The 26758-nt window shown below is 41.5% G+C and overlaps 2 protein-coding genes across 3 annotated transcripts in view; both read right to left on the bottom strand.

Annotated features, from left to right (window-relative positions):
- FAM171B (family with sequence similarity 171 member B) overlaps nucleotides 1-16180 on the bottom strand; it is a 74457-nt gene extending 58277 nt beyond the window's left edge. The window contains exon 1 of the mRNA XM_073306110.1: nucleotides 15834-16180. Coding sequence (XP_073162211.1) covers nucleotides 15834-15987 — 154 coding nt within the window. The 5' untranslated portion in view covers nucleotides 15988-16180. The remainder of the gene's footprint in view (nucleotides 1-15833) is intronic.
- A 4780-nt stretch (nucleotides 16181-20960) lies between these two features.
- The window catches only part of ITGAV (integrin subunit alpha V), an 87069-nt gene continuing 81271 nt past the window's right edge, over nucleotides 20961-26758 (bottom strand). For both annotated transcript variants that reach the window (XM_073306109.1, XM_073306108.1), the window contains one exon: nucleotides 20961-26726. In XM_073306109.1, coding sequence (XP_073162210.1) covers nucleotides 26631-26726 — 96 coding nt within the window. In that variant the 3' untranslated portion in view covers nucleotides 20961-26630. The remainder of the gene's footprint in view (nucleotides 26727-26758) is intronic.

The following is a 26758-nucleotide window of genomic DNA, read 5'->3' as shown; positions in this document are numbered from 1 at the left end:
AGCAACAATTAAATAAGACCAGTTAGGTGTGGGATAAGATAAATTCATGTCCTGGACTGAGAAACTGATCTAAAGTACTTTAATGAGCGAGTTCTGCCATCACAATCTGTAAAACATACTGACAGAGAACATCTCTGTACATATACTTCAAAGGATTAATTGTTTTTAAAAGGTGGCTTTTTCTCCTCCAGTCCCCTGCAGTTCTTACCTTTAAATCTGAGCTTTCATTTTTATACTGAATGACAATACAAGTCTATCTTGTAATGAAGTGGATGGTATTATGAAGGAGTATCAAAAATATAATCCCCATACAACATTTTGGGGCTTTATAATAGTCTTGCATCAGAGTGCTGTACAGATACTAGCTTCAATATCTTGAAAAAGTTTTGACAAATGGTTGTTTCATAAATGGCATTCCTTTTATGAACGGTATGTATTTCCTTCTGACGATCTTCACAGAACCATAGAAGTTAGACGTGGAATGGAGCTATTAAATCATCTAGTCCCATCTTCCTGCCAATGCAGAGTTGCTTCTATAGTATATTTCCTAATATTGTCCACTCTGATATTTCTTTGTCCACCGAAGCATTTTCTTTGGGGGACAATTCCACACCTCAATAATCTTATAACATGTCTTTTTCTTACTATCATTTTATGGGAGTTTTTTCCAGCATGATACAGGGTTTGGTCTAGATTGATTTTCATTAGCACTACTGGGTGTCAGGGTGGATAAAAGTGGATGATTTAACAACAGTGGACTTCTTTATGTTAAATGAAACACGTTTTTTTTAAAAATAATCCTATTTAAAATTAAATTTGAAATTGACAACCTACGTTAAGACCTGTATTTATAATCTATTAAAATCATTTAAATTATGTATTAAAAAACCCAAATATTAAGCAATGCATGTCTGTTGCCAAGATTTAAAGAAAGGCACTGCAAGGGGGAAGGGAGCTGATAAAGGGCTGCCGGTGGGTGCTCAGCACCCACCATTTTTCCCCAGGGGTGCTCCAGCCCCACAGCACCCACGGAGTCAGTGCCTATGAAACATTAGATGTGAGAGGATGAGATCTACATGTTCTAAAATCCTGAAGGACAGAAATTATCAGTTCAATTCACTAGCTACAGATACTTCCTACAGTTAATAATTTGTTTTGTTTTAAATGTAAAACATGTTTTGATAAACTTTTTCTTTCTTATGTATACAGGCCACTTACAGTATAATTTAATACAGTAATTAATATGCTGTTTTTGTGAATTTAATTGAATTTGAAGAGATAGCTGTTGGTCTGTGCTGTGCTGACAAAGATATGCTCTAATAAATTTGTTAGTCTCTAAGGTGCCAAAAGTACTCCTGTTCTTTTTACATATATAGCTGTTTCTCAGACCACATCTATAGTATGGGGACTACTGCAACAAAGCTACAGTGCTGTAGCCATGCTAGCATAACCCCAGAGTGCAGACAGAGCCTACAGCGACAGAAGGGTATTTTTTCATTGCTATACCTCCCCTAGCGATGATAGCTCAGGTTGACGGGAAGCATTCTTCCATCAACCTATCTGCATCTACATCAGGGATTAGGCTGACAAAGCTACAGAGCTCAGGGCTAGGGATTTTTCACACCCCTGAGCAAAGCAGCTATCTGTATCTAAATCTTAAATGTATACCTCTCCTCACATTTTCTCTAGGACAACTGAGACACCAAGGGGTAGGAGGGACACACAGTAAAGCAGAAACGTAAAACAGAGAGTAACAGTGCTTCACTTCATTGCATTACCGAGTATGCCAATTTAAATAAAAGTGACTGAGCGCTGTAGGGACAGTGCACTAACGTATGGTGCCTTGTGAAAATCAGAATTCAGAGCTAGCGGCAAGTTCCATGCTTCCTTGGGGAAAAGGGACAGAGAGAAGGAAAGCTGCAAGAGTGACACTAATGAATTCTGGAGGGAGTAGCTTTCAGAATCTTTCTAGACCAGAGAATGCTGCTGTGATGCAGCACTTTTTGGGGAGGGATCACAGGGAAAGGAGGGAGCTCACAGAGGAATCCCAAAAGTGAATGCAAGTTAAGGATTCCTGAGCAATCTAGGTGGGGAAAAAAGGGTAATGCCACCCACACCAAAACTCTTGCTAACTCGGGATGTGGAAGATCCAAGTCTGATTCCTTGCGGCACCACAGGCTTCCTGCTGACCTTGAGTCAGTCACTTAGTCTCTGTGCCTAAGTCCCCCATCTATAAAATGTGGATTATAGTTAAGGCCCTACCAAATTCACAGTCCATTTTGATCAATTTCACGGCCAGATGGTTTTTAAATTGGTCAAGTTCACATTTTCAGATGTTTACATCTGAAATTTCATGGTGTTGTAACTGTAGGGGTTCCAACCCAAAAGGTACCCGGAGGTGGGTCTGTTCTCCCCACCTTTGCTCCCACCTCAGCAGCCCTGCAGGGGAAAAAGACAAGTCCTTTCCCTCCCCAGCCTGGTGGGGGGACTTGTAACTTGGAGCCCCCTGGCTGGGGTGTTCCCAGCAGCATAGGGGAGATCAGATTTCACAGTCCGTGACACATTTTTCATGGTCATGAAATTGGTAGGGCCCTAATTGTTGTGTTTCCCTACCTCGCAGGGCTAGATACATCTCCAGTAGAATCTGGAATCTATTTTGAATAAACTTGCCTCTCTCAAATCTCAGCCTTAGTCTTCAGAAGTGATACCAGTCAGCTCTATGTTTTTGGAGAACCAGGGCGCAGTATCTAGCTTGTCTGACTCATGAAAGACATCGCCCCACCACCAGTCTCTTCCTGAACCAACACCGATCAGAGAAAAGAGGGGCTTTCAGAGAACACTGAAGGGCAGATGGGAGACACACTTAGACCCCTCCTGACAAGGGTGACAAGATTAAGACATCTCCATTAGCATTCAGAATGGAAAAAAGAGACAACTCCCCTAGCCTCATCTGCATGAAAGATGGGAGAGGGAGACATCTCAATTTATATACAGAATGGAGAACAAAGAACCGCACTGAACTCTGGGACCAGAAAAGCAGGGACGCACTGCATCATGGGAATCTCCGCTCCAGACGTTAATGAACCTACGCCTGCACACACCCAGCTCAGCAATTATCAGACCAATTCTAGTAGTAAATCCTTGATTGATATCCAAAATACTGAAGCAGCCTAGCTGCATTGTGAGCTCCCTGGAAGAAAACACCACCCATAGCCAAGAGTGATCAGCTCCTATTGTCTAGCCTAAAGAAAACTCTTAAGTCATCAGTTTACATAAACAAATCTAGTGTTCTCCCTTGAACCACTGTATTTTCTCTACAAAAACCCCTACCTAAGCCCAAGTAAGTGTTCTGATGCTTAGATCCAAACTATGCAAGAGTTCCACTGGGAATCCATCTTCTCCTGACTGATCATGCTGGGGGCTCTGCCTGTCTCCAGCACTCAGGATCCTGAGCTACCACCATCACCTGGGAACCCCGACCAGTTCAAGCCTCATGGAGTGGGTGAGATCCCCCTCTTTCTCTTTCTCGGTTTTCCTTTCTATCCTTAGGTATTACATTATTAAAGGTTATGCTATGTTGGTTTATCCCTCCTTATGTAGTTATCACTATTATTCAATAAATAACTTTTATGGTTAAGCTAGTTGCTTCTCTTTCTCTCTCTCTCTCTGCACTTTACTCTTTTGGGTTTTAGCTTCCCCCATTTACTCTGCAGCAATGCCTCTTTTACCTAAGCTAAAGATCCTTGTAGCACCCCAAAATACTGTGGGGTTTGCTCATCAAGTGGGTTACTACCAGTACAATCGTGATGTGAAAGTGGGATAGGGACGTGTTAAACCTGTGGCACATAAGGGGGTCTGGGGCAGGTGAAAGTGCTGCTCAGACCACCCTACTGAGACCAGGAGCACATAAGGATGACAGCTTGAAGGTGCTGCTTAACCCAGCCCATTGAGTACAGGGACATATAAGGGGATCAGGTTGAGAATGCCGATTGACCCGGTCCGCTCAGACTTGCTCTGTTAGTGTGTGCCCGCCCACATATTCATCTAGTTAAAGGGCTGGAGGAACCCAGCTCCAGGGAACCTAGGTCCTGCAGCATAGCTCCATTGGGAGAGGACTTGCAGAAGGAAGGAGCAGAGCTCCATATGAACACACAAGTGAAACAAGCAGTACATTAATAGAATTACAGAACCCCCACCACTGCCCTCCAAAGAGCAACCGTAATAAATGAGCATACCCCAAATTAACAGGCATATCTGGTAACAGAAGTTTTCCTCTACTAACAACGAATTCATAGATAAAACACACGGCAGATCCCCGATGGCACCACTCAATAGCTGTATTACAAATCCTGACACTGCCCTCTTTCAGACTTACAGCAATTTTAGTAGAAGCCGACATATTGGTTGGCCACTGATGATTTAGTGCCTGCCAACATCTTACCAAAAATTAACAGAAACCAATAAAAAGAACAACAGAAACTACAATCATTTGGCTCCATTCACGTTTTGCCATCTGACAAACTAAACTGCAAGCTCTTCAGGGCTGAATCAGAGGTTCCATTGCCCAATTCCGCACTCCAACCACTCAACACTTCTTCCGCCCAATTACCTCCTTGCTCTTCACTGAGGAAATTAATGCCAATTTGGGCTTCTTGAATCACACTGGAACACTGGTGCTACTACTGTTCAGTATGATGGTCCGCAAATTTTCAGTACAACTGAATTGTTTATAATAATTCTCCTTTCTTTCGCCCCTCACTACTTCACTGTCACAGATTGCTTACATCTCCTACCAACTTTCCCTTTTCAAATATTGATTTTTTGTTTCAGTTTTTGGGTTCACCTTTCCCATGATTGCTCCTGACAGCTGAGCAATCACCCTTCATAAAACACACAGAAAATAAGCCTCCCTCCACATATATTTCCTCTTCGCCATTATATGTTCCTGTCTCATATTCCACCTGTCATATCACCTCTCAATTTCTTCCCTAACTTAGTTTCATAACATCTTATCTCATTCCTTTATTGCACTATTCTCCTGTCTCCAGTCTACTAGGTTTTATAGTTTCATCCAATCTCCTCCTGTGCTGTGCTACTATAGTCACTGACAATTATCCTCTCTTGCCATTTCTAATAACTTGAGTGCTCTGAATACGGGTCCTGAATAAATGGAAAACCACTATATATAAAATTGTGTTTCCCCCCTCTACTTACTTAAGAAACTAGAACTAAAAATGCCAGCAAGAATCGTATTTTAGAGAATAGCAATGAGCTTCCACACAACAATGTGCATTCAGAACTTGTTTCTGGAGGCAGCAGGGGTTAGTACCTTGCATTGTGTTCAATGATATCTTCTGTCTGGGGTGAGAACTGTACCGAACTTCAGTAATTCCACTTGAAACTAGGTGCAGATTTGTCAAAAGGTTCATGTTATTTATCTGGAAATGCATATTGGTGCCTATCTTCAACTGCCTTGGCACCCTACATTCCTAAACGCTACACAAAAACAAAACATTAGCCTTTTAACTCAGGGCTGCAAGGCACCCTCCCCCACCCCATAATAAATTTAAAAAAACCCACAATTCCTGATTTAATCAGTAATCTTTCAAAGGCTTGAATATATAAGTCTTATCACACTGCACCCGGACACTGGCTAAACTCTGGCTCCAATGACCCTCCACTGAAAAAGCCAAGCTGCCAGTGGAAAGTTTAACCCCAGAAATGACGGCAAGAGATAATGGATCTTAATTTCTGTGATAGGAATTATGCCGGCTGGCCGCATCAATAGTCCCTAATTTGACAGCCCTGACCTCATGAGCAAGGCCCCATGTCCTATGCAATTATGCAGCCAGGAAAATGGCTGCACAATTTCCTTCTTTCTACAGATGCTTTCTACACCCTTAAGAAACCAATCCGAAGAAAGATCTGTCCTTTTGAGAATGTGCTACCAATTTTTTTCAAAATATTTAATTTGGGAGTATAAGGATGACCTGACAGGGTGGGGCTGAAGAGGGAAAGCCGGAGCAGGAGCCCAGAACAAACTATGGAGGCAAACAGAATGGCTATAGAGTTGAGCTGCCATATAGGAAGCAGCAACCTGTGGGTAGCTACACAGTCAATTCAATAAGACTTTGTTGGTATGACAAGCAGGCTCGTTTGATTTAAATCAGCCAGCAAGAAACGTGATTTAAACCATTGATTTTAATCATGGTTTGCAATTGAACTTTTCAGTTATTTTCCTAAAGAAAGGTTGATTCTCATTGGTTGATAATCATTAAAAGAAAAGGAGTACTTGTGGCACCTTAGAGACTAACCAATTTATTTGAGCATAAGCTTTCGTGTAGCTCACGAAAGCTTATGCTCAAATAAATTGGTTAGTCTCTAAGGTGCCACAAGTACTCCTTTTCTTTTTGCAAATACAGACTAACACGGCTGTTACTTTGAAACCTGTCATTAAATCATTGCAATCTAGTACTTCTTTTTGCTAACCAGAAGGATACACTATATTGATACACATTTGTTTCAGCAATTACATAGCTTAACATATATTTATTCATATTCTTAATTTTTACTTTTTTATTATGTTAGAAAATGGTGAATGATGTGTTACTATTTACTAGATTTGCGTCAAACTATCTGGATGGAAATAGGAATTAAATTAAAAACGCACAAATGCATTTTAAATTTAGTTTTACTGAACTGTTAAACAATCTTAAGTGTGCTGGACATGTAAGGGGAAAAAAGTTAATCAAAACGTGTTTTACATTTAAAACTAACTGATTTATTAAGCAAAGGAGGTATTCTCTGTAGTTAACGAATTGAAATTATTGTTTCTGGTCACCCTTTAGAACTAGTAGAGCACATCCTCTCACACCTAACTTGTATTCATAGATTGGAAAGGAAAAACAAGCTTTCCTACCTCTTCAACTTCCATTGAGAGTCTCAGTTCTGAATGGACTAGTCTGCAAAAAACTGTCAAAAGCTATTTTAGAACTTCAGAAAACACTGGTTCTAGTTGCTTAGCCAGTAACTTCCGTCAGCTCAGTAGTCTGACTTGCTTTAAAACTTTGGCAACAAATATGAACTGTTTAATGTTATTTTTGTGTAATTTAAATTTAATTTAAATTTAAATAGATTCTAATACACTTAGGCCTTAACATCAGTTATCATAAGTCCATTTAAAATTTAATTTGAAATTATTTTTAAAAACAAAACAAAAGTATTTTTAAAAAATCTCATATAAATCAAAAAGACTTTGTGATGCATGGCTAGAAAGTGTTACACATCCCGTAAAATAAATGGCTCAAATTCAACCCTTAAAGACATGTGGAAAGATAATGTTTGTGGTTTTGCGTATTTACATGTATATGGGTAATGGTCAACAATGTAATCAACAGTCCCTGTCTATGCTGTATTCTGATAATTCAGGTATCAAAAGAACACCCTAGCATTTAAATGAATTGTGAATATGGGATCTCTCTGTATTCATCTCTCTTTGAAATGTGTAGCAAATCATGTGTGAATGGTGGAGGAACAAGCCAATCTCGTATGTTAATTATATAGCAAAGTACAGGTGATGGATCTCCTTCAAAGTCATCCAAATTATCTTTTGTTCCCAAGGAACGCCCAACTTGTCAAAGAGGACATGAAATTGTATAAAATATCCTTGGGTCCCGATTCTGTCATCTCAGATCTGCTTGAGACTTCATACAGGGGAAGCTTAGGCATAAGGACTGAGATCCCAGTCCTAAATTGGAACACCCTGCAATGACTTCGGACTGTAACTATGAACTATTTCTGAAAGAACTCTTTGCAACTACAAAGCTCACCATCTCTGCTATGAATCTGAACCTCAATGAATTGAACTCACGTCCGTATGCATACTAATCTTTTAACCATACTTTCTGTTTTTTTAAATAAATTTTAGTTTAGTTAATAAGAATTATCTGTAGCGTGTATTTGGGTAAGATCTGAAACATTAATTAACCTGGGAGGTAACGTGTCCGATCCTTTGGGATTGGTAGAACCTTTTCTTTTTTATGATGAAATAAGATTTTCAGAAATCATCATATTTGACTTAGGTACCTGAATGGTGGCCTGAGGCCGGATCACTTTAAGGGAACTGTGTTGTTTGCCTCCTGAATAACCAGTGAGGTAATTAAGAAGCTGTTCTATGCTGGTTTAGTAAATCTAAGTATTGGACTATCCACCAGCTTTTTGGGGATTTTCTGCCCCATTCTATACAGTTCATCCTAATTGAGTGACCTCAGCTGGCCCCCACTAGGACCCTGGTCACAGACTTATTTAAAAAAGAAAAAATCAATTAGATTTATCCACCTGCTGACAAGCTATACAAGTGTTTCCAACGTGTAAGAAAAAGATGGATTCCTTTTCAGATATTTCTCAGAGTCAGACTGGACCCATCCTAGAAAGGGGCGCACACTGTGTTTGGAGTTTGATCCCCTCAGTCCATTTGTTGTTACTGTCCATTCCTGAACCAGAAGTATATTGCTATGCCACGCAATGCCATCTTTTTTTTTCCTTCCAGGCTCAGCCACAGTGTTTTATTCATCAGTTGTTGATGAGATGTCTTATGAATCCTGACCATTGGAAGGAATGTCTCTCTTGTGCTTCCTTGTATCTGGGACACTGGAGTACAAAGTGTTGCTTTATCTCAGTATTTCCTCTGCCACATTGCCTCCTCTCTGGATTTAAATGATTTTGTGCCTCCCAAATTCCTCCTCTATTTACTGATCATTGATTAGATTTTTAGTGAGAGTCTGCTGTGGTGATGTAATGTGATGGTTCTGTGCAGGTGTCTAACAGTCAAGCTTGTGGTTATTTTTTGATTTACTCTCCCAATTGACTCATAAATTAGTGTGACAGATGCTGTTCTAACAATGAGCATTTTTGGTTTTGATAGCTTGCTCTGGTGGTCAGGGGGTTCGAGTTGTTGAGCCTTAGGAATTATGACAAGTAGGAATGCACTGTGTTTTCATTTGAATCTATTTTTTGATTTTGTGGTGGAAGGAGTATTTACCACTTTGGTTGAGATATCACTAGAAGCTGAATATTGTTTTCCACATGTTAATTAGTTGAGGGAATTGGCTCAGTTCTGCTCTGGCTTGCCTCTCTCCCTGGGCTTCAGAGCCTGAGTGCAACTTCAAAGCACTGTTTACACAGCTATTTTTAGAGTGAAAGCCCCACTAGCTCAAGTCTGTAGACTGGTCTGCGATGCTCAGTTCTGTAGCTCGTGTAGAGGTACCGTTAGAGCCCAAATTTCTTGTCTTGCAATGTGACGGGAAGGTTCTTTCTTTTTAACTCTCTGCTCTAAGGCTGAGGGGCGGTGGGGATGGCCTGCAGTGGACAGACATATGGCCAGTCCTTTGTTTGTTCATTCTGTGATTTCTCATGAATGGGGTAGGCCCACATGACTGGACGGGAGCCTGTAGTTGATTTTTGAAAGCTGAACAAACTAATAACAGTTAAGGTATGTTAAAAGAACATTTTTTAGATTACGAAGTCAAGCAATCAAAACTTAGAGCCAGAATTAAGGTTACCTGTGCAACCTCAATTCACCCCCTGACCCACCTTGTGCAATATGAGATAGTCTTGATCTATGCAGGAAATAGCCCGACTTGATTATGTAAAGAGTTGTCACTTTGGATGGGCTAGCACCAGCAGGAGAGTGAATTTGTGTGGGGGGGTGGAGGGTGAGAAAACCTGGATTTGTGCTGGAAATGGCCCACCTGTTGATCACTTTAGATAAGCTATTACCAGCAGGACAGTGGGGTGGGAGGAGGTATTGTTTCATGATTTCTGTGTGTATATAAAGTCTGCTGCAGTTTCCACGGTAAACATCTGATGAAGTGAGCTGTAGCTCACGAAAGCTCATGCTCAAATAAATTAGTTAGTCTCTAAGGTGCCACAAGTACTCCTTTTCTTTTTGCGAATACAGACTAACACGGCTGTTCCTCTGAAACCTGTCTTTAAATACAGTATTACATACTATTATTTTCCCCACAGGAGCCCTCATTTATTGCACAGAATAGACCATGCTGTGGGGATGAAACAGATATTTATTTTTATCCTTATCATTCAATTAGTGGCCCGACTCATTTACTGCACATCATCCAAAGTCTGTATTTTACAGAATTATTCATTTTCTCAACATCGTCAGAGTAATGGAGTGCCTCACAAACATTAATTAATTGACCTCCATATCTGCCTTGCAAGGTAAGAGATTATCCCCATTTTACAAATGGGGAAACTGAGACAAATCTTTGCCTGAGATCAAAGCCATGGGTAGAACTCTCAGTCCTGAGCTCATTCCCCCAGACCTCACTTCCTTTCTGACAGAGATGTTGAGCATTCACAGCTCCCACTGACTTCAATTGCAGTGCTCAGCATTTCTACAGATCTGACCCCAGGTGTCTCAAGTTGGGCACACAGAAAATGAGGAATACACAAAATCTTTGGAGCAGAGACAATCTTTCTGGTCTGTATTTGTACAGCACCGAGGAGAGTCCTGGTCTATTACTCGGGCTTCTAGGTGTTACTGCAATTGAAATAAATAATATTATGAGTGGCCATCTGCCAAAATAATGGTTCAAGTGGCGAACTCAGCATCACATAGGAAATCTGTGACACAGGGAGAGAGATAAGCCATAAGCTCCATCCCTCTCTCTTCCTGTTAGGCCTGTGACTTGTTCTCTACACATCTTCTAACTTATAGAGAAAATAAGGGAGGAACCTTACAAACAGCCTCATTCACTTATATAACCCTTACTGATTCCCTGAATACTACCCATCCTGTGCACACTGCAGCAATATGAACATATGTCTACCATAGTTCTTTAATACAATTCTTTAGGTTTTTTTAAACAGGAAAAAAGTAAAATACAAATTCTATTATACACAACCATACATTTGTATGGTGAGCTTAAACAAAAATGGAAGCTTACAAGAAGTGGAAACTTGGACAGATGACTAGGGAGGAGTATAAAAACATTGCTCGAGCATGCAGGGGTAACCAGGAAGGCTAAAGCACAATTTGAGTTGCAGCTAGCAAGCGATGTGAAAGGAACAAGGAGGGTTTCTACAGGTATGTTAGCAACAAGAAGGTGGTCAAAGAAAGTATGGGACGCTTACTGAATGGGGGAGACAACCTAGTGATGTCAATGGGTAGTGATCAACGGCTCAATGTCTAGTTGGCAGCCAGTATCAAGCAGAATGCCTTAGGAGTTGGTCCTGGGGCTGGTTTTGTTCAACATCTTCATTAATAATCTGGATGATGGGATGGATTGCACCCTCAGCAAGTTCACAAATGACACTAAGATGGGAGGACAGGTAGATATGCTGGAGGGTAGGGATAGGGTCCAGAGAGACCTAGACCGGGGTGGCCAACCTGAGCCTGAGAAAGAGCCAGAATTTACCAATGTATGTTGCCAAAGAGCCACAGTAATGTGTCAGCAGCCCCCCCAGGAGCTCCTCCACCCCCATCCAAGCACCTCCTACCCACCGGCAGCCTCACCGCTCAGTGTCTCCTGCTCCCTCCCTGCACTTCCCAATTAGCTGTTTTGTGGGGTGCAGGAGGCTCTGGGGCGGACGAGCAAGGACACTGCACGCTCAGGGGAGGGAAGGGGTAGAGTGAGGGCAGGGCCTGTGGCAGAGCCAGGGGTTGAGCAGTGAGCACTCCTTGGCACACTGGAAAGTTGGTGCCTGTAGCTCCAACCCCAGAGTCGGTGCCTATACAAGGAGCGGCAGATTAACTTCTGAAGAGCCGCACGTGGCTCCGGAGCCACAGGTTGGCCACCCCTGACCTAAATAAATTGGAGGATTGGGCCAAAAGAAATCTGATGAGGTTCAACAAGGACAAGTGCAGAGTCCTGCACTTAGGACGGAAGAATCTCATGCACTGCTACAGGCTGGGGACTGACTGGCTAAGCAGCAGTACTGCAGAAAAGGACCTGGATATTACAGTGGACGAGAAGCTGGATATGAGTCAGCAGCGTGCCCTTGTTGCTAAGAAGGCCAACAGCATATTGGGCTGCATTAGTAGGAGCACTGCCAGCAGATCGAGGGAAGTGATTATTCCCCTCTATTCGGCACTGGTGAGGCCACATCTGGAGTACTGTGTGCAGTTTTGTGCCCCCCACTACAGAAAGGATGTGGACAAATTGGAGAGTGTCCAGTAGAGGACAACAAAAATGATTAGGGGGTTGGGGCACATGACTTACAAGGAAAGGCTGAGGGAACTGGGCTTATTTAGTCTGCAGAAGAGAAGAGTGAGGGGAAATTTAGTAGTAGCCTTCAACTACAAGAAGGGGGGTCTCAGAGAAGATGAAGCGAAGCTATTCTCGGTGGTGGCAGATGACAGAAGAACCAATGGTCTCAAGTTGCAGTGGGGAAGGTCTAGGTTGGATATTAGGAAAAAACTATTTTACTAGGAGGGTGGTGAAGCACTAGAATGGGTTACCTAGGGAGGTGGTAGAATCTCCATCTTCAGAGGCTTTTAAGGCCCGGCTTGACAAAGCCCTGGCTGGGATGATTTAGTTGGGGGTTGGTCCTGCTTTGAGCAGGTGGTTGAACTAGATGACCTCCTGAGGTCTCTTCCAACCCTAATCTTCTATGATTCCCAATGCCTCCTTTATGTCACATCAATAGAATCTGAACCCTGAAACTGGAGCACTACAACTCACGCTTTGACCACTTGAGCTACCAGACTAAGTATTTCAATAAAATGCTATTGTGCTAGAGGACAATGGGCCTCTGAAGCCACATGCTTAACCTGGAGTGGTGGTGGTGGTGGAGCGGGTAAAGTAGAACCCAATCCAACTCTCCCCTCTCTCGTTCAGGAGTCTGGGGAAGCTCCTTCCTCCTTCGGTGGAAAGGTTACCAGGGCAACATGATGGGTTAAAGAACACAGCCAAGTCCAGCCCAGTTCTTTTTTACCTCCTGGAAAGATTGTCTGCTCCTGGGGCTCCCAGTGCAGTGTGTGCTCCTGCTGCAGCAGCATGGGACCAGTGCTTTAGAATGTTCATGTTCAGTTATTCTGCTGCCTGGACATTGCTGGTCATGGAAGTGACAGAAGGAAAATTACCATTTTCAGCAGCTGATAATTCAGCTAAATCTGAACAGAATTTCACAGGACAAAGAAAAGATTTATTTCTGGCCCCAAGGCTTTCTTCTTGTTGAATTTCAGTGGCTCATTGTGAACAATTAAGTGTTAGAGAATCTTGAAAAAATGTCACAAATGTTATGATCGACAAATCTTATGACAGACAACCTAAATATAAAGCTGGCTACCAAACTGCCTAATTCTCAAGTAAAGAATGATAGTTTAGTCACAGCTATTTAAAGGCAATATATGGTTACATAAATTGGACCAAGATCATTTCTAAAACAGACAACTGGAACAGTAGCTGAAGACTGAGACGCACACTAACAGAGCTGTGAATATATTTAAACAGTACCTAGTCAGTGCATTCAATCACTTTGATGAATGGTAGTTGGCTTGGACTGTCAACAGGAAATGTGCACCAAACTGCCTTAGACTTTTTTTTTTTTTTTTAAAGCCCAGCCATCAAGAATTTTTATTTAAAATAAAACCAAATAGAATCAGCGAAGAATGTGGTGCCATTTATTTTTCTGTGAGTGACTTGACAGAAAAATAAATGTCTTATAAATAAAAAGTTTACCACACAAACCAGTAATGTTGACACAATCTTTTAACTTGGGCTAGGGTGAATGGTAAATATTTTCCATTAAAAATTGGGAGGGAAAATACAGGAATTTTTGTTTTTCTTCTAAAGCTAAATGACAACAATGCAGTTTTCAGTTCCCACATCTTAGCCTTTTTTTCCCCCTTTGCCTACATTAAAAGGTTTCTGAAAAACAAAAATGTTTTGATTTTCTGTAGAAAAACAAATGTGTGGCATCAAAAAAAATTTTTTTCAACCCCTTTCTCTCTCAAGCTTTCTTGTTATTTGTTTAATTATTTCATTAGCGATTGTAGATGGAAAAGGAACAAATCCCCAGGTCTACAACAATAACCATGAATTGTATTCATGTTCGACAGAAACTTTTTCCTTTCTGTATGCATGTTCTAGTGGTTATAAAATAAGTGTTTCCAGCTCTACAATTGACCTATCTGTACAATCAGTCTAACACTTGGACATACTTCACATGGGCTTCATTTCAGCAAAGCACTTAAGCACACGCATAAATTTAAACATATAGTTAGATCTGCTAGGTCGTATTCAGTGCCTGACTGGACTGAACTGAAATGAAGCTAAATCTGTGCTTATTTGCCAAAATGAGGCCATGATAATACAAAGGCTTAAATAATGTTTGGACACATTTTGAAATCCTTAGATGAAAGCCAGTATGACAAGTACAAATTTTTTTAGGCTGATTTCGGAGATAGATGTGTAGAAAAGAGTCTTTTAATCAGAAATATTTTTTTTAAACCGTATTGACTGGTTCCCTGATTCTGCACCTGGGTCTATCTACATGGATTCAATTGCAGGATTGAGACCTTCATTTGTGAAATAACTACATTGTTCTACATTCACAATCGTTGGGAAAATTAACAGATTTTCTTGTTCCACAGAGTGCATGTGAAAACAAATGAGCTCACAGATTGTGCCACTCATTTGAGAGATTTAAGAAGCCTACAAATGCATCATCCATTACATTAATCTAGCGATTACTGCCTGCATATAGGAATTCACCAAGGCACACTTTCCTGAACAGCATTATCCAGTCACTTAAAGGACCATCTCCGGCTATCAGTAGGTCAAAGCAACCACATAGCTGAAGGGATACATTCCTCCCTCCCACCCTGCAACAACATGTTACAGTACCCGCACAGCAAAGAGATCCGGCGATAGCAAAGATGGATTCTGTTTAGGTGTTAGGAACTAATACGGATCTACTATCTGCTTCCCTAAAAAACACTTTTTTCGGGCTTCGGAAAAATAAAATGTTCCACTCTTTGCGTAAGCAACTTGAAGCTGTATTTTCACAAATTCAGTCATCACTGAGGTGTCGCAGATCGCAGCCAGCAGTGTGTGTTGGCCCGGAGTGTTAACACAAGCAGTTTAAAACGATGCTGAACCTGCCTCAGTCCCAAGCCCGTTTTTCGCACGGCACAGGATGAACACACCAGGCGGGGGTGGAGGGGAATAAAGACCACCGGGACACGTAATTTCTCCCAAGCCACGCAGAAACCTTATGTATCTTATGGAGACTAATCATGACGCCTTCTTTTCCACTCCCACAAAAATACCGTGTCACCCTTCCCTTGGGACCAATTTTGTTTTTCAGACAAGAAAAAGCTAAGGCATGGCCTTTTCAGCGCTGGGTGCTGGGACAGCTGCGGAGAAAGGTCCATTCAAAGGCTCCCACGGGCTCTGCCTCCGGGCGAGCCCCAAGTCGGGCAGCTGCTGCTGTGACCTGCCAGGCCAGGCCAGCGAGCCGGGAGGAGGGGGAAGGAAGAGCAGCTCCTTCGAGGCGACTCCACGTGCCCCAGAGCCGTGAAAGAGGCTTCGCTGGACACGCAGCGGCCACGACCCTGCCCCAGCAACCCGCTCCGCGCAGCGCATGCACAGGCGTGTCCGGGCAGCCCCCGGGGGCAGGGGAGCGGTGCAACCTCCGGGGGTAGGGGCGAGCGCCCGGCCCCGCACCCGGGGGTCCAGCGGAGGACGGGCTGGGGCGATCTCCCGGGGGAAAGCGGCAGGTGCGCTCCCGGGCATGGGGCAGCGCCGGTGCCATCTCCCCGGGGCAGGTGGCCGGGGCGCGAAGCCGCGGCGGGGTAGCGGGGACGGTACCTGCAGTGGCCGCGGAGGGTGCCCCGGGGCGGCTGCGGCTCAGCTCGGCGGGGCTGGTGGCGGCGGCGGCGGCGGGGAGCAGCCGCCCCCGGAGCAGCAGCGCGGCCGCCAGCGCCAGCAGCAGGGAGGGGAAGCGCCCGCACAGCCCCGGCATGGCCAGCGGGCAGCGGAGGCATATTGCGGGCGAGGCGGCGGAGGCGGGGGCCGGCAGCTCCCTGCTGCCCGCCCGGCTGCGGCGGCTGCCGGAGGAGGATGGCGGGGCGGGAGGCGGCCCGCGCCCCCTGCACAGACACACGTGACGGAGGGGGAGGGAGCCCCGCGGGGGAGCGCGGCCCGGCTCGCCCCAGCCCCCCACAGGGGCTCGCCGGGCTGCCCCGGCCGGCCGCCGCCGCCGCGCGGGAAGCTGAAGCTGGGCAGAGTCTGGCCGGGAGCCGGGATTCGTCGCCGGGGCCCTGCTGCAGCCCTGGCGCCTGTCAGAGCAAGCGGGGGGAGGTGCTAAAACGTCCGCGGGGGGGGCGGGGGGGTGAGCGCAATGGCCCCTTGCGAGGTAGGGAAGCTCTGACTCCCCTGACGCCGCTCAGATCCACGAGTGAGTTAATACCTGCCCCGCCCCTGTTAACCCCCCCCGGGGTGTGGGCGACCCTGGGCCTGCCCGCTGCAGCGGAGCTCAGTACCCTTCTTGGGAGCCTGAGTCTGCCCCCGCCCCCTTCACTGCCACTCAAGGGGACCTGGCCCCCCAACCAGGCCCACCGGTCACGGCTCAGGTCTAAGCCGAGCACCCTCAGGCCCCCGGCTTGCTACGTCTTTTGGTTTGACAGCAAGTCTCGCGGCTCGGCGGTGTTTTTCTTAAAGGCTCGGCTCCCGGAATCAAGGGATTAAGTGAGAAGCTCAGCTTTAGTTTAAAAAATTTTTCTAGGCCTCACGTGTGTGTGTGGGGGGGGGGGGGGGGCTTGAATATGTGAAGCAAGTGTATCCTAAAGGTAGGGAAAATAGAAGGCAAATAAAACAAATCCAAAGCTGTATATTACTGTTTTAAAAGCACATCTCCTGGAGTTTCAGACTAGGCTCATGATTTTTGAAAACTGAAGATGGGAATAGTGCAAGTCTTGACTACTAAAGTTACATCTATCCCAATTATTCCCCCCCCCCCCGTGAATCCTATCCTGCTTTTTAGATCATACCTGCTATACAGCATCTTGTACAATTAAGAGATTTTTTTGACACTTAGTGCTAAGCACTCACTAAGACTAAAATGCAATCATAGAATTGTAGGACTGGAAGGGACCTCCAAGGGCCCTCTGGTCCAGGACCTGCCCTTGAAGGTAGGACTATTATCTATCTATCTATTAAAAGTATTAGACTGTTTTTTTAAATCTATCATCCAACCCATTTCCAGTGCACATATTTTTGGAATGCATGCATCTCCTGAAGTGGGCTGTAGCTCAGGAAAGTTTATGCTCAAATAAATGTGTTAGTCTCTAAGGTGCCACAACTACTCCTGTTCTTTTTGCGGATACAGACTAACACAGCTGCTACTCTGAAACCAGAAATTTACAGTTGTACTGGACCTCGTCTAAACTCTGGAATAGCTTAATATAGCCATTGGTGGCCAGGAATCAATGTAGCTACACCATTTCAAACCCCTAAAGGCCTTGATACTGCAAACACACATGCTTAACTTTAAGCATGTGAATAAGCTCCATTGAAACCAATGGGACATTTACATGCTTAAAGTTAAAACATGTTCATGTCTGCAGGATTCTAGTGGAAATGTAGACAAGTGCAAACTGGCGTTTGTGTTGAAATTAATATAAAAATTATGGGCCCCAATCCTGCAGTTGACTACATGGAGGTGGACTGCTGGAAATGTGTAGGGCACAACAGTCCACTTGCCTGCAGTTCATACAACTGGGGCCTAAACACACAGTAGAAAAAGGTACGGGGTGAAGTCCTGGCCCTACTGAGGTGAATGGGAGTTTTGCCATTAACTTCAGTGATGCCAGAATTTCACCCATTGTCTGGGCAGGATCAGTGCTCTCCAAAGTTTATAGATTACATTTTTGGTGAAGTTTTAAGATAAAATGTAATTCTGAACTGTGAGTGCAGGGTTTTGTTGTTTTTTTTAAAAAAAGGGCCATACTAGAATTTTACAATTATTATTTCCCCTTCAATAAACAACGGATTAGCCAAATATAGTAGGTTATAGGGAGATATGGATGTGTCCTTATCTCAGAAACTTCCATAGCGGGGGAGTAAGAGGAAGGGAAAAATATTTGCACAATTGTGCAACAATGAAAGATTTCCCAAACCTAAAAGGGAACTATCAGGTTAAAAATCTTTACACGTTATCAAAACTAAAAGAATTTTCGAAATCTAATTTACTTTTTCTTATCATTTAATTACTTTAATGTCATTCTCTACAGAACAGTGTAATTAATTCATTGTCATCAATAATGACTTCATAGAGATGAAGAGTTGAAGGAATAAAAATCTAATTTAATTTTAACCAGGGGCGCTGATGGTTTACTGCCACTCCTTTTGGACCTGGAAAATAGACAATTAGTTTGACTCTCCAGATCTCATGCTCTCGTCTAATATAATGAAGCCCCCACTAATAACTACTTGCTGAATCCAGCTGAGCAGGCATGGTGGAAAATGTGCATCTCTCTGCACCTTAGTCTGCTCCCTTATGATTTCAAACGTTTTTTCACCTTTCCTCGGGAATGGTTGGATTAAATGTGGCATCCCTGCATAGAGTGATGTAAAGATGAGGAACATGGGGCTATAAAAGACTTCCTAGTTCTGTCTGCTACCTGCTTCCCCCTTTGAGCTGATGACTGATGAGAGATTGTATGGCCCTGGGAAAATGGTTGGATCCCTTAAATGTTCATTTCCAAATGTTCTAATATTTGGATTTTTTTAGTTGTTTTAATATTTGGGCTTTTTAAAAAGTATTGATTTTTTTAAAAAATAAGTTATTTTGGGTGTTGGTTGGACCCATTCTCCACCTTAAACTTTTTAAACTAAGCTTTTGGTTTACTAAAATGCAATTATTAGTTATGTACAAAAATTATGAAATGAATGCTGAAAGACAAAAATGGTTGTTGGAGATGATAGATGGCTTCCAAAGGGGAATAATATTGTATTTAGATGAATTATTGAGGTGGAACTACCTCTGACATATCTACAATTGTTCATTTACAAAAAAAATTGTATCAGACTTATCTTTTTTTAACCAACCTTGCAAAGATATGAAAGCCAATAATAAAAAATTTGTTTCACTTACCTGAATACTACTTTTCTCTGAGGTATTATGTCCGGCAGTCCCTTTTAGGGCGTAGCTCCTGCAGTCTTCAGAGCTCTCCCTCAACTACTGCTTAAATTTCAGAAATGATAGTAATTCATCAGTCTTCAAAAGGTTGCAGTAGATGAAACACAAGTGTAGGGCCTGGGTAAAAATGTAGCTGTATCTATACTAGGGGGAAGGCGAAAATGCTACAGATATTCTGAAGGAAGAAGAAGTGGCAAGATTTAAAAACTGCCTGGACGTGAAGATCTAGAGAGAGGGTTTTCTATGCTGTTTTAATGGTGGCCCCTCATTTTGGTCTTTGTCTCACAGGATAAAAATGGTGGCTACATATCAGCTGTCCATCTTGTCCAGTGTCCTTTCTCCGCTAACTTAAAGCGATTTTTCTTTAGCTCAAAAAATACGCAATAGCTATGCTTGTGGAGCAAAAGACCTCATTTATGTTCCTGCTGTTGCCAAGAGGTGTCATATGGAGCATATTGACATTATTGTAAATATTGTATTGTAATATTGTAAACAATTTTGCACATCTTTCTTAGTCTCCTTTTTTGGTTTTCTCCAGTTAGTATCCAACCCACTATTTGTTTTGGTAATTTGATATTAGTCAGGCAAGCAGTCCTCGCTTACAGACAGCCCCCCAACCTGAAGCAAATACTCACCAGCAACCACAGACCACACAATAAAAACACTAACCCAGGAACCTATCCTTGCAACGAAGCCTGTTGTCAACTCTGCCCACAGATCTATTCAAGGGAAACCATCATAGGACCTAATCACATCAGCCACAGCGTAAGAGGCTCATTCACCTGCACATCTACCAATGTGATATATGTCATCATGTGCCAACAATGCCCCTCTGCCCTGTACATTGGCCAAACTGGACAATCTCTACGCGAAAGAATAAATGGACACAAATCAGACGTCAAGAATTATAACATTCAAAAACCAGTCAGAGAACACTTCAACCTCCCTGGTCACTCAATTTCAGACCTAAAAGTCACAATTCTCCAACAAAAAAAAACTTCAAAAACAGACTCCAACAAGATACTGCAGAATTGGAATTAATTTGCAAACTGGACACCATTAAATTAGGCTTGAATAAAGACTGGGAGTGGATGGGTCATTACACAAAGTAAAAACTATTTCCCCATGCTAATTTCTCTCCTCCCCCACCCCGGTTACTCACACCTTCTTCTCAGCTGTTTGAAATGGGCCATCCTTATGATCACTACAAAAGGTTTTTTCCTCCTGCTGATAATAGCCCACCTTAATTAATTGGTCTCGTTACAGTTGGTATGGCAACACCCATTTTTTCATGTTCCCTGTGTATATCTATCTTCCTACTCTATTTTCCACTGCATGCATCCGATGAAGTGGGTTTTTGCCTACGAAAGCTTATGCCCAAATAAATGTGTTAGTCTCTAAGGTGCCACAAGTACTCCTCTTATTTGTACGGCAGTCAACATGTCGTGGTCTTCAAAAGAAGCAGAACTGAGGGAACATTAAAGCCCTGACAATAGTACTACTCAGTGTGTAAAGGGAAGCACATGCATAAGTCTATGCAGGACTGGGTCAAAAGGTGCAACCTGACCACCTGAGCTGTATGTACGTGTGTTCTATAGACACACAACCTTTGTGCAGACGCTGTGTCTTATAGAGCCAGTTGAAAAATGCCAAAAAAAGTTTAGACTGGTAGATATTCAGAAATTCAGCGGAAACTGGTTGAAAAACCAGCACACACACACAAATTCTTTTGAAATTTAGAAAAATTTCAGTTAGCTCTACTTCCTAAGTAAACATTTATTCAGTCAAAAGAAAAATAATATGCACCCCTTTATTTTGTCCAGCAAAATATTTACAATCACCCAGAACATAAAGATGAATACAGTTAATTTGAAAACAATCCAAGAAATTAAATTGTCCTAATATGTACAACTAGAAAATTAAACACTCGTTCCCAGACTTTACACATTTAAGGAAAGGATAAAAAGTGACTGTTTTCCGTCAATAAAATAATGACCATGGAATCCTTGCAAATGTAACTTCCCGATATTGAGATATGCAAGATGTTTGTCATCCAGCAATGAAAGAAAATAGATTGCAACCAGCTTCTCTTTCCCCTTACTGCAGTAACAAATCCCCTTGTTGGAAGTGCAACTTCAGCTGAGAAAGTGACGTATGTGTTATGTGCACCTTTTAATACTCAATGAATCCTTGTGGGCTGCAAGCAGCTACTCTGGAACTTTTCCACTGACTATTTTATATAACTTTTTAAAAGTGCATATTCTTTTGAAAGAATTCAGAGAAGATTTTTTTATTGAGGTATTTTATTCCAAAATTCTAATAATAATCAATCTAACATTTACAATCAGATTTTGAAAATCTGTTTATCCAATGATGAATATTTTAAATTATTTGTAAATGTCATTGAATACAGAGCTATACAAATATAACCCAATGAAATCAATTGTAAGGTGTCAGTGGATTTCTGGGATTAAAAATGGACTTAAAAAGGAAAATAAGGCAGGCTTGCTAGCCATGTCTGATGCTAATGCAGTTCTGCCTGCTGCAATACACAATTTGTGTGATTTATATTTTAATAAAAATAAGGTGACTGAAAATGAATATTGCTCTCTTTAAATGTTCTATAAGGCCCCTTGAAACCATTTTGTAACTGTTAAAAATATTTCCATTTGATTCATGAATATATTTCTCAAACAGCTAGGAACTCTAGTGGCCCAAATTGTGGCAGTCTTGTTAGTCAATTTTCTGCTTGTGCAGACAACATTGCACTAGCAAAATGCATGCAAAAACCGGTCTGTTATAAAATGAAGAATTAAATGTTACATTTTCAAAACAGCATTGTCATAACAAGTAAGTTTCCTTTATGGATCAGAAAGGACCACTCAACTAATATTTTCATTGCAGTTTCTAATGTTATGTTAAATCTTTATTTATTTTGCAAAAGTCAAGGGTCAAGTTATTCAACCATAATGTAAAATATTTTTACAAGGACAATGCATTTAAACTTAGATTTCCTTTGCTATTATTAAAAAGTTTCAAATACCTTTTGAAAAAAATTACACTGAAATAAGAGGCACAAACGTATGAAACAGTAGTAGCACTACAGACTCAAATACATTATTGTACAGTCACTCGTCAAATTTTCCACAATGGATTTAGAGAAAAACATTGTACCAAATCTCATTAACCCAAACCAATGAGTTAGCAACTGATAAACTTTAGAATATATACTCATTATGTCTGACCCAATGTGGGTGATCAAAACTCTTTCTACAGCATTCATGTATCAACTCAATTTAATACATTTGTTTTGTAAAAGGTTCTTAAAAATATTGACTACTATAAGTCAACAAATGCTACATCACGTCTTAGGTCAGGCCTATTAAACTTAAAAACAACTTGGCAGTGAATTAAATCTGATTATAATGTTATATTGCACATGAGAACTAAAATCTAGGGACTGAGTACCAAAAAGTTCAGATCCCAAGGAACTTCGAGAGCTCAGCATCTCCCAGGATTAGATCCTAAAGGGAACAAAAGGTTGCATTTCTTTGTGGTAGGAGTACACAGTACACAAAACTTGTTTCTCAGCTCTTGCGTCAACAAGTGAAAGAAGCCCTTATCTCCTCATGGAAGTGACAAGGTCAGTGCACATTCTGCCACCTACCCATTCATTCTGGGCTGCTATTTTCCTATTACATAACCTTAATTCTTTCCCATTCACAGACAGCTCCACTGTACATGAGCAGCCCAACTGAAAGCCAACTGAAGTAAATGGAAAGTCTCCTGTTGAGTTCATAGGACTTTGGAACAGGCCCTACTCTGTAGTAAGACAGAGTTGACTAGATTTTGTCCATGCTAATGCTCCTCTCTGATGCGATTTGGTAGTGCTCAGTAGTGATACCCCATAGCTCCCTCTAGCATGAGCACTGGTTCTAAAACAAGATGTTATACAATTTGAATCTTTCTCCCCCCAAAATGGTCAAAATCTTTTAACCCCTCTGAAATAGTAGCAGACACTCCTAAAAAACGTCTTTAATGCATTTTTTGCTGTGTAAAGCTCTACACTTTCATAGCTATATATTAATAAAGTGAACATTTCAAAAGCACCAAGAATCCCCTAGTTTTCCAGCTGAAATACGTTCAAAAGATACCTGTGAGAGTTCATTTTAACAAGGTTACAAATATTCAAGGCTGGACACAATTTTAGGAATAACTAATACTAAAATCTCAGTTTGAATTTAAATCTTAGCTATACGTAAAGAGATATCAAAATTTTTAGTAAAGAAAGGAAATACAGTAGCAGACTTTCTTTAAAAGTATCAAAAGCACCAAGATCGTTTAGTCAATCATAAATTTAAAGGATAGAAATACAAGTCTAATATAGACATTTGTGAACATTTATAAAAGATTTTGACTTTTGATATATATATATATATATATATATATATATATATATATAAAGTTTGGCTTCCCACTTGTGCTTAACAACAATATATCTACTACTGAACTTTAATAGTGTTTCTTGAAAGACAAATTTAAACCTACAAGTGAGGTTACATCCTTACACCTCATGAATCTTTCCCAAGTATGGTACCAGACAATATAAATTTCTCAATATAAATCTTAACTTTATAAGATACACCATAAAAAGCTGCAATAATGTAAGTTGGAGTAGTTATATAAACTCATAAAAGATCTGGATTTTTTTAATTGCCCTCTTAGGCTAAATAATTTCACAAGTTGTTAGTGCATATACATGAATTTGGACTTATGAAGTGAGTTTCTCTGAAAAGAGGACTAAATAAGCTATCTGCCATATGATTTTATGCACAGCACTTGCTTCAGGGGCATTCATTGCATACAAAAATATCACATTTTCTTTATAAAAAAGTGGACATTATAAAACATTTGCTATAAGAATACAAGTAGCGTTTGTAGGCCACTACGAAAACTATTATGACAGTAGAAAATATAAATTCTATAATCATCTTATTGCCAAATCTAAATTGTAAAAACAAAGACCTCAGTTCAGGAAAGCATCCCTGTTCAAAATATCCCTTAAGCATATGCTTAACTTTAAGCATGTGCATATGTGCTGTCCTGAACTGGGGGCTGTGTGCACAGTTGAATTCATGATGTAACCTGAACACTGCAGCTACGTTACTGTTTTCTAACAATGAAACTGGAGATTAGTGGATGTACAGGGATTTTAATCAAAGAAGGGAAACAATTATTTGCTGTTATTCTTTAGTAGAACATAAGAAATACAAATAATTTCAAGAAATATTACTTTATGTAACTTAGTTCAGATGGAAGTTTCCATAGTTACAGCAGTTGTGCTGAAATGACACCTTTGTACCCTAAATGCCAAGAAATGACACGCTTTCATGACCGTAAAATCAGGGGGTAGTTAATACTAATGTTAACACCCCGCCCAGATGAGCTGAGCTTTCCTGTGCTTTTCTCCATCTCCCCATAATGGCCTCAGTCCTGTGCTCATCCTTAGACAGGTGAGTTGTCCTGCTGATTTAAAATCACTGTGGCTACTCAGGTTCTTTAAGCACATACATGTTTGCAGAATCAGAGCCATGTTCTCTCTACTGATAGTCTCTTCAACCTCTAGGCTTAGCCTAAGTTTCAGACTGGACCCAAAGAATCGAATGGTCCTTCTGTATGCAGATTTCCCACTAATGTCAATGGGAATCAGGTGTGCAGTATAACTGCAGGATCAAGCCTTGACTGAAGCTGAATTTAATAAAAAAATCACTCCTGTCTCATCTTAAAACACATACAACAAGGCCATCTAGGGCATGTCTACTCTGCGTCTGCGATACCCAGCCTCGGTCCACAGACTCAGGTTAGCAGGGTTTGCACAAGCACTGTGAAAATAGCTGTGTAGACGGGTCAGGTTGGAGCTTGGATTCTGAAGCCAGGGTGGGGTGGGGTGGGATGGGCTTAAGAGCCTGAATTCTGGACCACGATGCAAGATCAAAACATTATTTTTAGAGTGCTAGCATGAGCTCCACTCTGTGGACCCAGGGTGGGAGGCTCACCCCCAGATGTCTTGTGGACATGCCCCTAATGCCATGGGTCCTGATTCCTACCTCTATGATTATAATAACAATACTATACAATTAAAGGCTGTGGGTAAAATCCATTACGTCAGTGAGGCCAGGATTTCCATTATAAAGTAATTTCACTTAAACAGCCATCTAAAACAATATGTAAATAGATAAAAAAGCAAGCTGCCCAATACACAAATTAACCCCCTACTAACTTTGGACTTTCTCAGTAATAATGCAGATACAATAGTGGTTCAGCTAAGAAGAATGCAAAGAAGACTGAAAATCAGTTCTGGTTTTCCAAAAACCGGACATGAGGCAGAAATGAAAGTCTAAACAAGCTATTAACTTCAAGTAACTTGTGGCAAAAAGGTTCTCTGGTCATTTGGGGTATTTACAGTGGAGATGCTGCCCCAAGCAACATAGAATACACGCCAAAGTGCTCTATCCTTGCTGTTACTCTTAGAGCTTGTCAAATACAGAAGTTGCATCAGTTCAACTATCCTGATATAGTTAAGTAGTATACCACCACTAGTGTGGACACAGTTACATTGGCATAAAGGAATTTATACTGGTATAGTTTATTTCTGTTTAGGAGGGTACTAAGCTATCCTGGTAGAAGGAACCTTTATATTGATATAACAACATCCACACTAGGGTTTGTATCAGTATAACTATATTGAGTTAAAAATACAGACCAAGACCTGTGGAGCACCATCTATGAAATCAAGAGGAGTGGGAGGGGAAGGAGAAATGGTCCCATGGAGGCAGCTAGCCCCCAACTCCTTACAGAAAGGGAGACCAGCATGCAGAAGAGATGGCAAATGGGAATGATCCTGCTGAATATTCCCATGTATACTTTTCTGGGGGAAATCATCAGCAACAGTCTAAGGACAGAAAAGCTTTGCAATCAAGGCAGACTTGTAAAACAAGCTATACTCATTTTGTTCATCTAGCCACCAAGAGCTTGAAAATTAAGTGTAGTGTCTGAATGTAAATGTCCATCAACAGAGAACACACTAAATCTAGCAATTAACTATGAGAACTGCTGGTTTACAGAGCGTAAGTGAAATCTATGTAGCCGTTTGTACAACACTTGTCTGTGCATCAAAGAACAGTGTCTCCTGAAATTAGATTAGTAAAATCATGGCACAAAATATCATGTATGTTTTTGACATCCAAATCAGTGCATATGCATTAGTCACATCTATTAATGTGATTAATACAGGGGAAGATTTAAATATATTGCTTTTAATCTGTAGTTAAGGCTATTCCCAATGCCAAAAGACATCAACAGTAGTGCAGTCATGGAGTGTCTGTTCCTTAAGAGGGAAATCAAAATTTGTAACCAAGATGCTGGCATTTTTACAGTTTCAATATGTTACACAGATAAAACTCTTTTTAAGCTTCTGATGTTCCTTCACCGTTTTCATGGGGTTGCAGCTGTTCTCTTTCTTGTTCTTCCTGAGGAGGTCGCACCCGTTTGAAGAACCCCATCTGTAATTTGGAGAATCACACGTATTTGGAAA

The sequence above is a fragment of the Lepidochelys kempii genome, chromosome 11 (assembly GCF_965140265.1).
Source record: "Lepidochelys kempii isolate rLepKem1 chromosome 11, rLepKem1.hap2, whole genome shotgun sequence".
Classification (NCBI taxonomy): domain Eukaryota; kingdom Metazoa; phylum Chordata; order Testudines; family Cheloniidae; genus Lepidochelys; species Lepidochelys kempii.
This window is presented reverse-complemented; position numbering and strand designations above follow the sequence as displayed.